The following is a 16,816-nucleotide window of genomic DNA, read 5'->3' on the forward strand; positions in this document are numbered from 1 at the left end:
CGGGATATTTGTGTATATATTAATTTCATTCTCGAGTGGTTTTGGAGGTTTTCAACGTCCTGCCTTCAACTGTGCAGGCTGATGCCCAGAGCCGTGTTTCAGGCCAAAGCAGAAAAGGGAAAAAACAACCGAACACCAAAAAAGCGCTGGAGAGGTTATAATCCATCCCTGACCCCTTCTTCTCAGGTTTCGCACCGAAGCTGAAGCTCCCCAGCATCTCGCCGATCGATTTCAGATCAAGAAACGGTGAGATTGCTCCAAAGAGAACGCGAGATGTAGTAAGAATTAGATGGGTTTTTCCTTCACAGGAGGCAGGCCCTCATGCACATACCCCAACAGATCCAGGACCCGACTTTCCCTGCGGGGACGCCGAGCGCTCCGAGCTGGTCGGTTCTGTTACGTCTGTTACACCCTAAAACGTACGGTCAAAACTTGACCTTCCAACCAAGGCTGAGCTTTCCAAGGTCATTTTGCCCCTTAATATTCGGCAAAAGGAATTCAAACCCATATCACCCAGGATGGACGCGATATTCATTTCAGCAACGGATGGAGAAGGGGAAACAAAACAGTTGTTAGAGGGATCAAAAATAATAAACAAAAAAAAAGAAAGGAAAGGGAAAAAAAGAAGCTTGGCATGCATAGTACTTCATATAATATCACATTACAGGTTATTTTGCATAAGTAGCCATACACCTCCCCAGTCTGTCCCCATCTCATTGTTTGTTTGGTTTTTTTGTCCCCCTTCCTTTTAAATTACCGGTGAAAACTATTAATCGATTAGAAAAACCGATCCCGTAAGAGACAATCAAACCGAGGTACGTTTTCCTCAACCTCCTGAGAAGACCGAAATAAGTGGAAAACCCACGGGTAACATACAGTGTGTTGGATAATAGATGCATATATTTTTTTAACCGTGTGTTTTAGTTGATAGTTTGCCTGGGAAATCAAACGAAAACAAAGAAACCACCACATCCTCACAGCTCGGGCTTCGGAGGGGAGAATTCATTCCAACCATTTGCTTTCGAGTTGTTTCAAATCGGAGAGCCTGCATGGAGAAGGAGCAGGAGGCATCAGCACATGCTTTGGGTATCGATCGTATGAAAACGGTAACAATGGAGACGGGGGGGAGAATCTGTACGAATTAAGTCGGTAAAACAAAGGGCCCTGGAGAAGCTGCTGGAGACAGGGATTCGCAGGGGCCCCTGCTCTGCTCGGAAAGCAGAGGGGGAAACGGAAAGGCTTTTCCCCGCAGAGACGCTGGCCAGGGGCAGCGGAGGACCTGCACAAGGTCCTTTGGCCGCGGTGGGAGTCACCGAGGCTTCGCTGCCTGTGGAGTGGTGGCGGCGGGAACAGGAAGGGCCCCCCGGCCCCGGTGGTTCCGTACATTCGTCTCATGCTGGGCGTCTTTACGGGGGACAAAGTGTCTAGGGGGGGCTGCTTGTTCCCTACCAGCACCCCTGAAAACGCCAGTCTGGGTCACCTCGCGGCCGAGGTGGGGGTTTAGCCGCTGCCATGGGGCTGCATTTTCTTTGGATGCGCGGCGGGGGGGGGGGGAACACACACTCATCGACCCGCTCCTGGCTGATGGGGGTGGGGGTCCTCGCAGTCCTGTCGGTTCCCTCCGGCTGCTGCGCGTCGCTCCCAGTGAACCCCCAAAAGTAAGTTTATTGCACGTTAAAAAGAAAAAAACATAAAATTAAAAATAAAAAAAAAGAAAAAAAAGAAAAAGAAAAAAAAAGGCAGGAAAAAAAATGAGAAAAGTGTCAGTTAGAAATAAAAAGTCCGGGGAGAGGGGTGGAGCTGGAAGCCGGGGGAGGGGGCCGAGGGGGCCGCTGTCCCGGCACAGGTGGGTGCTCAGACGAGTCCTGTCATCTGCGACCGTAGAAACGGGAGGGAAGCGGCGGGGAAGGTGCCCAGGGGGTAGCTAACGCCGCTGGAGAAGCCCACCAAGGGGGGTGACACGTGGGGCAGGGTGAAGCCCAAGGCGCTCGCCGGCGAGTTCTCGTGGTACAAAATGGGGACCCGCACTATCCTTTGGGCAGCGTGGGACAGGTTGGCAGCCTCCAGGTCGGCGGCCAGTTGCCGCTTCCACTTGTTGCGGCGGTTCTGGAACCAGATCTTCACCTGAGTCTCGGTGAGGTGCAGCGAGGCGGCCAGCCCGGCCCTTTCCGAGCTGCTCAGGTAGCGCTTCACGTCGAAGGTGGACTCCAGCTGGAAGACCTGGCTGCGGCTGAACACCGTGCGCGTCTTCTTCTTGCGACCGGCGGCGCGTTGCTCCGGTTCTCCCTGCTCCTCGCCGCGTTCCTCCTCCTCCTCGCGGCCTCCTGGCCCTGCACGGCCGCCCGTCGATCCCCGTACTGCAGCCCGCCCGCCGCTGCCCGCCCGCTCCACCGGTTCCTCGGGCAGCTCGGGGGAGTCCCGGTCGCTGGCTGTGGAGAGAGGCAGAAGGCTGGGAAGTGGAGTTTATACTCCGAAGAGAGGAGGGGTGCGAGGGAGAGGCGAGCATCTCCCACGGAGCCGGAGGGAGCGGTTGCCCTTAGCCCTCACCGGGAGAGAAAAATTACACGGCTGCAGAGGGAGTGAGGAGAGGCCGGGGAAACTGGAATGGCTGATGGGCGAGGAGTGCCGAGAAAGGTTCCTGCCACTGTTCTGGGATAAATTCCCCAATATTTGTGAGTATACACACACACGCTCACGTATGCTGTATAAAAAAGACAGGAATTACATTCCATGCCTGTACACATATATACTCATCTGTGTACCTACTCACACGTGTGTGTGTGTGTGTGTGCGCACAACCAAGTGTACACACGTACCTAAACGCGTGCACACACACACATGTAACATACGTGCACTTGTAGATGTGCTTTGCACACATAACTGCAAGTACATAGGTGTGCAGAGACGTATGTATGCATAGAAGTATGTATATACTTTTTATACCTGCATTACACACGGGAGCTCTTAACCAGACACACATATTTCCACGCACACGTGTACACAACACACGTATGTGCACATATATATTTACACACGAATGTATCTACACATATGTGCATGTATATATATGTACAAACACACATGTAAGTATAGCTCTGTAAGAGGGGCAAAGTCAAGCAGCCCGTGTGTGTATATAAAGGGAAGTAAGAATAAAACAATTTTTTTTTTCCATATTATTTTCAACCTGAGAAACCAAACGGATCGGGGCAGCTGCTCTAATATCGGGACATTGCTTTCCCATCACGTTTCCGGGAGTTTCCAACATTGTGCTTTCCATTTCCAATTTTTAAAGGGGGGGGGGGGGGGGAATAAATATTTCCCTTCATTATAGAGCAGAGGGAGAGGGGGGAAAAATAAAGCAGAGGAAAAAGAGAAAAGGAGACAAAAACAAGGCAGCTGATTCGGGAGTGGTTTTCTGTTTTTAGATGTGCATTCGAGTGAAATTAAAAATATTAATAAACGCATCGCTGTAAAAAAGAAACTGTAATTGACAAATCACACTTCTTTTCCTTACTGAGCAATGCCGAGAATTCGAGAGGATTACAGGGATGCGCCCAGGGGCAATAATTTTTCCTATCACGATAAAAATAACCACTGAACCCAGGCCCATAAACTTTTTCAGATCTTAATTCCTGCCCCTCAAGACAGGTTTTGCCTCCAGCTCCTTGTCCAGAGGGGTCCCCGCCGTGCCAGGCCGCTGCGGGAAAGGGCAAGCGGCGGGGTCGGTTCTGTGGGAAGGGGCCCCGGGGCTCAGGGAGTCCGAGCCCAGCTGCTCCCCCCTTGGCTTTCCAAACTCTCCTCTGCTCTTCCAGCTTATTGGAGCGTCAAAAATAATAATAATTTTAAAAATAAAATTTTTAAAAAAAGGAAAAAAGAATAAAAAGAAGAAAAACAATTTTTAAAAGAGAGAGGATTAAAAAAAGAAAAAGAGATAGAGGGGAGAAGGGGGGGGGGGCGGGGGGAAACGACACGACATTCCCCGAGCGAGCAAACAACCCCTGTTTGTATTTGGGCAGCAGGGCGGACGCTCCAGGTGCCTGACACACCGTGAGCATTCCGGGACATTTACCCTCGGGTGGCCAAAAAGGGGGAGGCAGGGAGAGGACACCCCGCGCATCCCCCTCGGCTCCTTGTCCCAGGGCCTGTGGAGGGATCTGGGTTCACCCCCGTCTCCTCGGAGCGTAGCGCAGACACCTCCCCGCCCCCCCATCCCCGTCCGGGCCCGGCGACTAGGGACAGCGAAAAGCGACTTACTGTCGGGGCTGGCGCAGCCCAGGAAAGCGGCGTGTGCTCGGCGGTACCAGCCGACGGCAGCGTCGCGGAGTGGGCAGCCTGGAGCTCCGAGGCGCAGCGGGGAGCGTGGACCCCCACGCCCGCCGCCTCCCGCCGCCGCCTGCCGAGTCCCTCCGCCGCCCGCCTTGCCCTCGGTGCCCAGCAGGTCCTCGATGAAGAAAGAGGAGACGCGGGCGGAGGTGGAGCCGGCGTTTTCCGTGGCTTCGTCCGGCATGGTGGGAGAAAGGTGCGGGAGCGGGGTCCCGGCGGGTGGCTCCTCGATTCCCCGCTGCCTCTGCCTAGCCCCGTGGATGCTCTCCTGGTATAAAAGGTTTTTTTTTCCGGAGTAATCATTTCAGATCGCGGTTTGCCATCATTTCCTGCAAGCTAGGAGGGGAGGGGGGAGGGGGAGGAGAGGAAGGGAACAGGGAAGGAGAGAAAAAAAAAAAAAAAAGAGAGAAAAAAAAAGGCAGGAACCCGACAACCCATCGGAGGCGCCAGATTCTGCGCGAAAACGATAATAACGAAATCAAAAATGTCATGCGAGTTAAACGCTGGACACGAGAGGGGGAAATCCTGGGATTGGAGGAGCTGAGCGGCAAATGGGATTTCCGCGGGGGAAGAGCAGGGCGCGGAAATACGGCGGGGCCGGGCGATGCCGACGCCGCTGCCGGTGTCGGTGCGTGTGTGTGTGTGCGGGGTGTATGCGTGTGCACCGCCCCGGGGCTGCCACTCACAAGCTCCTTATTTAGGTCAATTAAGGAGCAAATCCCATTGCGGGAGGAGCGGCAGCGCCGGCCTCGCCACACGGGCCGCAGATGGGGGTGGGGTGTTGGAGGGGAGCGGGGGGCATGGCCATTCCACGTCTCGATCCTCCCATTGGCTTCAGCAGGCTCAGCGAGCAGCCCAACCAGCCAATCGGCGAGGCAGATATCGCGGTTATATTAATATTATTAATAATGATCACCCCCCCATACCTCCCCCACCGGTGGAGCGCTTTCATGTCGGCGGCGGCAGCGATGGACGGGGGAGATGCGCCCTCCGCCGCCCGCAGAAACCCAGTCGGCCTCCGCCGAGGACTGCCGCAGGAGCGGTGAGGCTGTCCCCAACCTGGAGACACCGGGGTCGGGCACTTGAACCTTGAGGGAGGATGTGGGGGGCAGCCGAGAGACACCTGTCCCCGTGAGTAGACAGCATCCCGGGGGAGGATGCTCTGTACGGGAGGGAGGGGGACCCTCATCAGCAGGGTCTCCTGAGGCCCAGTTGGTGACACTTAACCTTTTCCTTAAGATCTATATTCCTACATATACCTATATTTATATCTATCTATGCATATTATGTCCATGTAGTTTATTTGGACGGCCCTGCTCAGGGAGGATGGGGCCATTCACTGCTCCCCATCTCCCACCGGCCCGGGCTGAGGGGCTGCGGGGATGAGCTTCCCCTTCCCATGGCTCCTGGCGTTACCTCTCCGCAGGCTGGTATTTTAGTCATTATTCCATGAAGTTCACTTCATGGAAAACCATAAAGCCACCCTCTGCCTGCTCTCTTCTCCTGAGCTTTCCGGATTGTTGTGCCTTGGGACGGGGACTTCCAGCGACTTCACCTCGCTGCAGGACGCAAGGGTTAGGAGAGTTTTCCTCTTCTTTCCCTCATAGGATCAGGCAGGATAGATTTGTAGAGGGATGAGTCGATCCAGAATGGACGTCGGACACCCGTTTGGGTGAGTACAGAGATGTCCTTGCGGTGTTCACCTGAGGGTAAGATCTCTCCTTGCGTTCTGCTCTGTCTCCTCTGCCTGGATATCCTAACTCGTTCCCCTTGTCGGTATTCCTGGATACGCACCCCTTTCCTAAGCCCCGCCTCCCCCTCCCGCTTTGGAAAGGGGCACCGGCTGCTTCCCGGCGGGAGTGTCCAGGGTCCTCTCCCCGGCACTGAGCAGTCCCTTTTCCCGAGGTGGCGGTGGGGACGTCTAAGGTCAGGGCCTATGCAGGGGTAAAAAAAATCAGGAGTAATTCCACTTCTAATAACTCCGGAAAAAATGCGAACAGCCAGAGCTCTGAAATGGAATCTGGAAAGGCAGGAATATACAGGGACACGCTGGATCATATAATCGTTTCTGTTGGAAAAGACGTTGAAGATCATTGAGCCCAACCGTTCTTTAACTCTGCCAAGGTTGGTGCTAAACCATGGCCCTCAGCACTGCGTCTCTGCCTCTTTTAAACACCTGCAGGGATTCAAACATGAGCAGCCTTTGAGTTTTTGAGAACCCTTTCAGTGAAGAAATTTCTTCTAATGTCCTACCTAAACCTTGCCTGCTGCAACTTGAGTCCATTTCCTCTCGTTCTATCACTTGTTACCTGGGAGAAAAGACCAGCCCCCACCTCACTCCACCTCCTTTCAGGGAGTTGTAGAGAGCAATGAGGTCTCCCCTCAGCCTCATTGTCTCCAGACTAAACACCCCCAGTTCCGTCAGCCGCTCCCTACAAGACCGGTTCTCCAAACCCTTCACCAGCTTTGTTGCCCTTCTCTGGAACTACTCCAGGACCTCCATTTATTGAAGTTTTCGATCTTAGATGGGCAGGGATCGAAATTTGGAGAACCGTAAACGTGGGGAAAGTTAATTTGTCACTTGTTGCGCCGCCGCAGCGTTACCAAACGTTGCTCTTTATGCTCTGCACACCTTGATGTGCGTTGTGGGATAGGAAACAAAAATTGGACGGATCTATCTTAAGCATCCATAAACCACCAGCTCTGTTTTGACTCTGAGAGTCAAAAAAATTATGTTCTTTTTTCAGAATAAAGAGAAAACCGCGGACCCTGCTTACTTCTAGATATTTCATCGAGTGCAAACTAGAGGCATATATCCCATACTTTTATTTCATAAAGTGGTGCTAAAATGTGGTCCTATCATTTGTGTAATATTCGCTTTCCAGTCAGTAGAATAAAATCAGTAAGAGTAAATTTTCCCCCCCTCCCCGCCTATTTCTTTAGCATAATGCGTTAAGTGTGGGATAACGATTTAGACCATAAGTAGCAGGACCTTTAGTTTTCTTTTTCGCATCCCTGGTTCCGTTTGTGAAATGCCCTGCGCACTCAGACGGACATCCTGAATCGGCAAATCAGGTTGGGTATAATTCTCGACCGGCAAGTGCGACGCTTGTACGTACACGTCCGTGCGCATGGGGTATTTTTGTAAACCTGGAATAGTGTTTACGTGGCTTTTACATGGCTATAGCGACGTGACTGCTAACAATCGGTGCTTATCATGATGATGAGGGTGTGTGTTTGCTGGATGTCTCTCTGCGGCCGCACGTCAGGACTCGGTGTAGGGAGCAGAAAGAGCAGCCAGTGACGGTATTTTAGTGATTTAATGTCTGAAAGACATCCTGGGCCCCTACTCTGTCTCCTTTCGGTGTCGCTTGCAGAGGGTAACGCGGGTCTAGGGATTCCCCTGTGCCGAGGGCATTGCCATCACCCCGGGCTAACCCCCGCGAGCCGGCGGGGCTCGGGCTGGAAGCGCTGAGCCAGAAGCTCTCTTTCCGATCTCGCCTTGTCCCCCACCGCCATCTCCTTGCAGCAGGATGAACACTGCTGTTCTGCAGGGAGCTTTAGAAAGAAACCTCCATCTCAGAAGGGATTGCCCCGTGGTTTTGGGGCAGAGGAGGCTACCAGACCAATCTTAGACTAGAGATAGTAGGACCTTTATTTTTCCCGGCCCCGGTACTCTTTCTCTTCCAGTTCATATTTTTCTTCGGGGATTTGAAGACCTCTAGATCTGGGGCAGGTTCGGGAGGTGCAGGACAGCCCCGGTTGAACAGTTTCCCCTGCTCTCCTGGCTCTCAGTTTGTACCGATTACTGGTGTGGGGGTCCTGGTGGGACACCCACCTCCAGCACCATCTCCGACGGTTCCTGAGCCTATGGTACGCTTTGCCCGAGGTGGGCTCAAAGTACGGCTGGCTGCCAGGCAGGGAGCAGGGAGGAACAGGGATTCGGGGCCGGGATCTAGGGGGAATCAGCAGGCGGAGGGCTACTTTTGGGGCCGAAAATGTGCATGTGAATGTGACAAGAGTCTCCAGTGAGCCACGGGGATTCCGGACTGGCCGCTCCTGCCACTGCTCAGTAAGGACTCGATGGAGCGGAGCCTGCCTGCAATATGAATGCAATTACCTGGCTGGTGTTTGATGTCTCCCCTCGGTCTCCCCCTACCCCAGCACTCCCTCGATGTGTCGTAAAATAGAAACGAAATAAAAGACAGGCTTTAGCGCTCGCTGCCTAACCTCTGCTCCCCCCTCTGCTTTTAAGGTTTGGAGCCCGGATCTTTGCGGGAGATGTTTAACCCCCAGTACTGCGGGCTGCCATCCTTCTCCGTGCTCAACAGATCGCTCAGCTCCTGTCACACTCCTAACATACGAGATGGCAGCGCTGTGGTAAGGACATTCATTCTTGACCAACATCTGCCTCTGTTTTTTGTTTTTGTTTTTAATATGTGTGTGTACGTGTATGTGCTTTTAAACAAAAAAAAGGTTTTCAGCCAGGTTCGGTTTAGCTGTAAAAATTGAAACAAGTAAAGACCCTGTTTCACGTCTTCAGTAAACTTCCAGGAGCCACCAAATCGCCAAAGATGCAATGAAGCAAAAGCAACATTTCTTGGGTCCAATTCTCTTTTGGAGGAGCAGAGGTTTTAAACGCACCATAATAGAAAAGTTTAACCAGATTATGTCTGCACCGCCTCTAACCCCCTGTGTGGTATCTTCATCTTCCTCCTTCTCTTACTCCTCCCGGGGGGTGCTGGAGGAGAGGGGACCGCTCGGCTCCGGGAAGTCACCCAGACCTCTCTGGCCGAGACACTTCCCATGGCAAAATTTCGCCGACGCGGAGCAGGACCTGAGGGAGGGGACCACGACCCGATCCGGGACTTGGTGGGACAAAGGGATGGAGTACTTCAGAGGGGTGCAACAGCTAGCCCCTGTCCCGTGAGATGAGGGTGCTGTGCACATCTCCACGCCATTTTTGGCCGGCCTTTCCGGCGATGAACACCCAAAAAGTCGGGGACAGCAGGGCCGTAGGAGCACCTTTTGTTGTTGTTTCCTGCAGTTAGAAACCCCTAAACCTACCTTTGAATGTGGGTTAGACAGAACTTCAGTGCAGTGGAGTTCCTTTCTGAATTTGCAGTAAATTTTAAAGGGTGCCAAAGAAACAGAGAAAATTATAATATGAGTTTTGGTAGGGTTTTTGTGTGTGTGTGTGTGTTTGGTGTGGGGTTTTATTTTCGTTTGGCTGGTGTGTTGTTTAGTTTTTGCTTGTTTGGTTTTTTTCCCCCAGTAAATTATGTGTATAAATCCAACCTTACTGAATTTTTCACCACCAGTGATACTGGCAGAGAACTTTTCCCCTTTCAAGGACGGTGCACAAGCCGTGCTGGTTCCCATGAACGTATTCATTATTCACAGATAGTCACTAAGTGCTTTGGATGGAAACTTCCAGCCCCTAGCATGTCCTAAGTGTCCGTGATGTCTGTTTATTGCTCATTATAGATGTCATACAATTTGGGGCACGACTGCACCACTTAAATGATGTTTCCTTGCTAAGCGAGGGGTATTTTAACCCATGATCAGTTACCAAACTGGGGGAATGACCTTGGCTACGTGAATATATTAACAAAGAAAATGCTTTGAGAATGATTTTGGGGGAATAGCTATTCCCACGTGTCAGAATTCCAGAGGCTTTTCAGAAATATTTATTAGTTATCCGTCTGGTGATGGGGAGAGAGAAGAAGAAAATGGATCATCAGCAAAATTATGTGATAATGTAAAAAGAAGGAAGGTGGTCCCTGCTGAAACGAGTTAACAATTATACTACAGCTCTGTTGTAAAGTGACTTTTCCAGAAAGGTTTTTGGCATTGATTCCCTCACTCTATTTTAATATGATTTTTTTTTGGGGGGGAGAGGGGGTGGGGTGGAGTTGGGGGTAGGGGGGTTGTTGGTTTTGTATGTACAGTGAGAGAATGCATAGTTTTATTGGTACTGGTTAGGGTCAGCCACAGGAGAATTATGGAGGTCATGTGAAATAGGTGCCAATAAAGCTTTTATTATTGTTATAGAGACAAAAGAGCATTATGGAAAGAGATCCTTACCAGAGCTAACCACGAATATTTTTCTTCTGTGAACAATCATGTTGGAAAATAGAGAGACACAGTTTAAAAAAAATAAAAAAGAAAAAGAGAGGAAGGAAGGAAGGAAGGAAGGAAGGAAGGAAGGAAGGAAGGAAAGAAGGAAGGAAGGAAGGAAAGAAAGAAGGAAGGGAGGGAGGGAGGAAGGGAGGGAGGGAGGAAGGGAGGGAGGAAGGAAGGGAGAGAGGGAGGAAGGAAAGGAGGAAGGGAGGAAGGAAGGAAGGAAGGAAGGAAGGACGGAGGAAGAAAGAAAGAAGGAAGGAAGAAAGAAAGAAAGAAAGAAAGAAAGAAAGAAAGAAAGAAAGAAAGAAAGAAAGAAAGAAAGAAAAAGTAAGTAAGGAAGAGAAAGAAAGAAAGAAAGAAAGAAAGCAAGAAGGAAAGAAAGAAGGAAGGAAAGAAAGAAAAAGAAAAGAAAGAAAAAGAAAAGAAAGGAAGGAAGAAAGAAAGGAAGAGAAAGAAAGAAAGAAAGAAAGAAAGAAAGAAAGAAAGAAAGAAAGAAAGAAAGAAAGAAAGAAAGAAAGAAAGAAAGAAAGAAAGAAAGAAAATAAAAAAAAAAGAAAAAGAAAAAAGAAAGAAAGGAAGGAAGGAAGAGAAAGAAAGAAAGAAAGAAAGAAAGAAAGAAAGAAAGAAAGAAAGAAAGAAAGAAAGAAAGAAAGAAAGAAAGAAAGAAAGAAAGAAAGAAAGAAAGAAAGAGAAAGAAAGAAAAAGAAGGAAAGAAAGAAGGAAGGAAAGAAAGAAAAAGAAAAGCATGAAAAAGAAAAGAAAGGAAGGAAGAAAGAAAGGAAGAGAAAGAAAGAAAGAAAGAAAATAAAAAAAAAGAAAAAGAAAGGAAGGAAGGAAGAGAAAGAAAGAAAGAAAAAGAAGGAAAGACAGAAGGAAGGAAAGAAAGAAAGAAAGAAAGAAAGAAAGAAAGAAAGAAAGAAAGAAAGAAAAAGAAAAGAAAGAAAAAGAAAAGAAAGGAAGGAAGAAAGAAAGAAAGAGAGAAAGAAAGAAAGAAAATGAAAAAAAAGAGAAAAAAAGAAAGGAAGGAAGGAAGAGAAAGAAAGAAAGAAAGAAAGGAAAGAAAGAAAGAAAGAAAGAAAAGAAAGAAAAAGAAGGAAAGAAAGATGAATGAAAGAAAGAAAAAGAAAAGAAAGGAAGGAAGAAAGAAAGGAAGAGAAAGAAAGAAAAAAGAAGAAGAAAGAAAGAAAGAAAGAAAGAAAGAAAGAAAATAAAAAAGAAAGAAAAAAAAAGAAAGAAAGAAAGGAAGGAAGGAAGAGAAAGAAAGAAAGAAAGGAAGGAAGGAAGAGAAAGAAAGAAAGAAAGAAAGAAAGAAATAAATAAAGAAAGAAAGAAAGAAAGAAAGAAAGAAAGAAAGAAAGAAAGAAAGAAAAAGGAAGGAAGGAAGAGAAAGAAAGAAAGAAAGAAAGAAAGCAAGAAGGAAAGAAAGAAGGAAGGAAAGAAAAAGAAAAGAAAGAAAAAGAAAAGAAAGGAAGGAAGAAAGAAAGAAAGCAAGAAGGAAAGAAAGAAGGAAGGAAAGAAAGAAAAAGAAAAGAAAGAAAAAGAAAAGAAAGGAAGGAAGAAAGAAAGGAAGAGAAGAAAGAAAAGAGAAAGAAAGAAAGAAAAGAAAGAAAATGAAAAAAAAAAAAAAAGAAAGAAAAAAGAAAGAAAGGAAGGAAGGAAAGAGAAAGAAAGAAAGAAAGAAAGAAAGAAGAGAGAAAGAAAGAAAGAGAGAAAGAAAGAAAGAAAGAAAAGAAACGAAAGAAAGAAAGAAGAAAGAAAGAAAGAAAGAAAGAAAGAAAGAAAGAAAGAAAGAAAGAAAGAAGGGAAAAAGGAAAGGAAAGAAAGAAAAAAGGGGAAAAAAAAAAGAAAAAAGAAAGAAAGAAAAGGAAATAAACCTGACTTCTCAGAGCTAGTAAATATTAATCTATTATCCATAAGAATCACAAGAAATTTGGAACAGTTTTCTCTCACAAAACAAATGTCTCCACAAAAGGAGACTCTTGATTTTTACCAACCCCCAAAACATCTAGGGGGAAAAACAATGTGCAGAGTCACAGCAGAACATGACTGTTTACATTGCAAAACAACATGGAACATTTGATTTTTGTGTTATGCAAGATAAGAAAATAAACCTAGCTTTTAATTAACAAGGAATATTTTTATCTCTAAAGGTGCTATGTGCCTGCAGTTTGAATGTGAAGGTTGGGGTTTTTTTTTTGCCAGAACTTGTAGATTCTGCAGTGAAAATTCATTAACATGTTGCTCTCCTTCCCTTATCCAACCTTGAGTGATTTCAGTGGAGCACTAAGCCATTCTCCAGGACTGTAATGAGTTTCTCCACAGGCTGATACGTTGGATTCTTAAATCAAACTTCAAAACCAGTTGGGAGCTTAGCGAATGTAGCAAAAATATTCATACCTTCTTAAATCTGATTGACTCAGGAGTTTTAGATTAATTCCAGGACAGGACCAAATTCAATCAAGGAAAGTCTTAAGAACTCAGAGTACAAAACATCCTTTGTATTTTTACAGTTGGGTGAAAGAAAAATGGACGCAGGGATCAAAGTCAGCCCCCAAATAATAGTGAGATTAGGTTAAAACTTACACTAGCCTTTGCACTTGGATAGTAAAATGACTCCAACTATGTGTACTGTAATGGAAAGGCTTAAGAAAACTTGTGAAAATTACATGGAGCTTTATTAAATGAAAAAGAATCAGCTCTATTTAGGAGCTATATTAACAAGAAGTAAGTGGGCTCTGCAGAGGCAGAAAGCAGAAAGCATCTCCTAACCACTGACTTCGAATTCACTTGCAAGTATTGGAATTCATTTATCACAAAAGGGGATAATACACCGAGCTTTAAAACTGCCACGAGAGCAAGGAAAATGTTGAACATTTTCCCTTGCAATGTGAAAAAAAAACACACCATAGACTTTTGTTAAATCATATTTGAGTGAAGCATATCAACTTCCCTCCCCCAAAATCTCTCTGCCACCTGATACCTATGGACACAAATGTAACACCGTGCAACTTTGAGTCAGCTGAGGCATAATCTTCATGGAAATCAATAAGTAGTCAGAGCTGATGTGAGGCATGAAAATCTGGGGATGAATGCAACTTTCAAATGGCTCTGTAATGCATTATAAATGGTTTTGCTCCAGTGTGTGGGGAGATATGTATCTGGAGATATATACAGTTACATGCAGATGAATATGCTTATTATGGTATACAAAAATTACATTTTCACATTGCATGCAAGTGGTGGTGAAATGCCTTTAGAAAGGACTGGACCTAGTCAAAATTAATATGGTAATGCACTTGGATCCTAATGTAAATCCATGGAAACCCCAAATGCACTCACTTTCTTGTTCTGAATGATTTTGTTATCAAGTCTGATTAGTCCTAGCAAACCCTGAAGCAGTAGGAAGGCTGGGTCAAAGACTGACTGAACTCAGTGGTAATGCTCTGCTTGCTTTCTCTCTGCAAGCAGTGCTGAGATCTGCTATCTTCCCTGGGATCTCAGTGGGGCTCAGCAGGAAACCCAACCATATCAGCTCCTTCTCATAAGATTCCCCTTTGACTTCACGAACTCCTCAAGTTGTGGTAGGGAGGCGCGAGCTGGTTCCCACAGTAATTCCTCATGAAATCTGAACACTGCAGCCCACATTCTGCCCTTGAGAGGACATGAGAAATCAACCCAGAAATTTACACAGGCCTCTGGCTATGAATAATAAATTCTACACTGCTGTTATCTGGGGCTGGAGCAATAAGGGGAGTTGCTGCAGGAAAATTTCCATATCACACTTTGTAAATCTCTGTCTTACCCAGAGGAAGCTGAAGCTTTGGTTTAAATGGAAACACTATTGGAGAGAAGGGCAAGAGAGTTGATAGTGTTCCTTTGTTTCACGTCCTACCACCTAAGAAGGAAGATCTTGGCAGATTGTGACTTATCAGTCCCCTTCCAGACCATGTCAGAGTGTTTTTAGGATAATGTCTATGGACTGCTCTTGGTAGAGATCAGAACACCCTGCTATGGGCTGGAAGAGCATGTAGTCTGCAGAGCCAAGCCATGTCATGCCATTTGCACTTGAACTAGAGAATGAGGGCAGCATGGATCCAACCTGAAATACCCAAATTCTGCTGTTCATTTGTAAAGGGCCAGCAATTTCCTCAGCTAGTAGGAAGAAGAGGTGTCCTATCACCATGGTTTGCAGTTCTGGTGGTTTGGGTAGGAGCTGTGTGTTTTGAAAAGGAGAATATCTACAGGTTCTCCTCAACCCAGCCAGCATCACTGCAAAAGCCTGGCAAAGGCCATCCCTTTAGCAGTATTTATAGCTGTATCTCCATCTGATGAGCCACTCTGAAAGTAGGCTAACTCAAAACATACCACAGCGCTGCGTGGAAATGCAGATGTGAAGGGATATCTGTTTCTAATATACAGATCACCTTATGGTGTGGCAGGTTTCAGTTTCCACAATAGAGAGTGCATTTGTGCTAGGAGTGATTTAAGCCATTTGGGACCTTCAAAAGCAGAAACTCTTCATGAACCTTATTGGAAATGACTACACTTGGTGAAGAAGGGGGAAAAAAAATGAAAAGAAAGAGAAACTAGAGGGGTGATCCAAGATCACACACATCTGAAGAGTGGAAAGGAGGCCTTTTCCAAAATGTTGCTCTTTCTCACAGAAAATGCCTAAGCTGAGTGTGAAGGAAGTATCTCCATTCCTCTGCTGAGATATGAAGTCCTGCTAATGCTGATGGAGCTGACATCTCATTGCAAAAAGCCACCAGGCTTAGTTCAGAGCAGTCAGGTTATTAAATACTGGCAATATTGTGTTTGCCTTTTCACATTTCTCCTTTGGCTGAGGGTGGCAATGAGGGGGACAAGAAAGCAGGCTTCTCCTTTCAGAGACACCTGGTGGATTTGAGCTCTGCTAGTCCTCTTTCCCTCACTGCATGGAAATCCCTTGGGAAGAGAGAAATATCAGCAGAGAGATCGTCTGTGCAGATTGGAAAGAAGGATTTTGCCCTTGGGTCCAGAAACTGGAATGCTTTCTGCAGCTCCTAGGCTCCATAAAACATATGTGCTTAATAACTAAGCAAACAAGGCTTGCGCTGGAGCAGGGCTTCCGTGCACCAAAGGAGAGCAACATTTGGCAAGCTGGGTCCAGGGGGTTGACACTTATGTCCCCTCTACTCCAGAGCCACTTTTTATTTTGCAGCTGTCTGCTTTCTTTCTTCACATCAACTGTGCCATTGAGGTGCACACAAGGAACGTTTCAGAAGCTTGTTCTAGGTGATCAGAAACGGTGCCTCCTCACGAGCTGACTGTCCCCGTGCAGAAAGTGAAGGGAACACGTCTACCATCCTAAAGAGGTAAAGCAGATAGACTAGGAAGTTTTCCCCTCATCCACAAACAAAGAACAACAAAGCTGGTGAGGGGTTTGGGCACAGCCCTGTGAGGAGCAGTTGGGGGTTTTTAGCCTGGAGAAGAGGAGGCTCAGGGGAGACCTTCTTGCTCTATACAACTACCTGAAGGGAGGTTGTAGCCAGGTGGGGGTTGGTGTCTTCTGCCAGGCAACTTGTGACAGAACAAGAGGACACAGTCTCAAGCTGCACCAGGGGAGGATTAGGCTGGATGTTAGGAAGAAATTCTTCCCAGAAAGAGTGATTGGCCATTGGAATGTGCTGCCCAGGGAGGTGGTGGAGTCACCATTACTGGAGGTGTTTAAAGTAAAACACTTGGTGCCATGGTTTAGTTGATCAGGTGGTGTTGAGTGATAAGTTGGACTTGATTATCTTGAAGGTCTTTTCCAACCTGGTTAATTCTGTATTATCTTCTGTCTCACTATCTGCACAGCTCAGCATGGAAAACACCAGGGGGAAAGTGGCTGGAAACATGCCAGCAGCTGGGCTTTTGGAGCTCAGGGTCTCTCTCTGGAGCTGTCAGCAGGTAACACACTCTGTCCTCTATCTCAGAGCTGCTGAAACATTATGTGTTCTCTCTCCACCTTTTGCAGAGCTTGACTGACCCTGTCTTGCTCCTTGTTTAGGGTGAGGTGGTTTCAATCCCCTTGGGAGCCCCAGCAGGTCATCCAGGTTTGGCCAGGCCTAAGAATCTGTCCTCTTACATTTAGCAAGAGGGACACACGTCTACCATCTGCTTGCAATTGCTCTCTGAGGCGCCAAGCAGAGCCTTTGCTTTGGTGTGTCTCTTGAACATCTGACAATCAGGACATTCAGACTGCCTTGTTGTCAAACCAAAGGCTTGAACACCTCCAGGTCTCCACAGGGTTCAAGCCAGGCTGATGGATGTGTGGTTTAGACAAGGTGGCTGTACACACTGGTAAGCATAAGCCAGCCAGAAGTCAGGTGGCCAGTCTGATAGT

At 47.3% G+C, this 16,816-nt stretch overlaps 1 protein-coding gene across 1 annotated transcript; it reads right to left on the reverse strand.

The window, feature by feature from the left end:
- Positions 1-1,751: 1,751 nt before the first annotated feature.
- On the reverse strand, positions 1,752-4,670 carry LOC104307940 (homeobox protein HMX1-like). Its single transcript, XM_054172317.1, has 2 exons — positions 4,255-4,670; positions 1,752-2,429 (listed from the first exon to the last, which is right to left on the reverse strand). The coding sequence occupies exons 1-2, from the start codon at positions 4,505-4,507 to the stop codon at positions 1,855-1,857; spliced, it is 828 nt and encodes a 275-aa protein (XP_054028292.1). The 5' UTR covers positions 4,508-4,670; the 3' UTR covers positions 1,752-1,854.
- Positions 4,671-16,816: the final 12,146 nt, after the last annotated feature.

Source organism: Dryobates pubescens, chromosome 23 (assembly GCF_014839835.1).
Source record: "Dryobates pubescens isolate bDryPub1 chromosome 23, bDryPub1.pri, whole genome shotgun sequence".
Lineage (NCBI taxonomy): Eukaryota > Metazoa > Chordata > Aves > Piciformes > Picidae > Dryobates > Dryobates pubescens.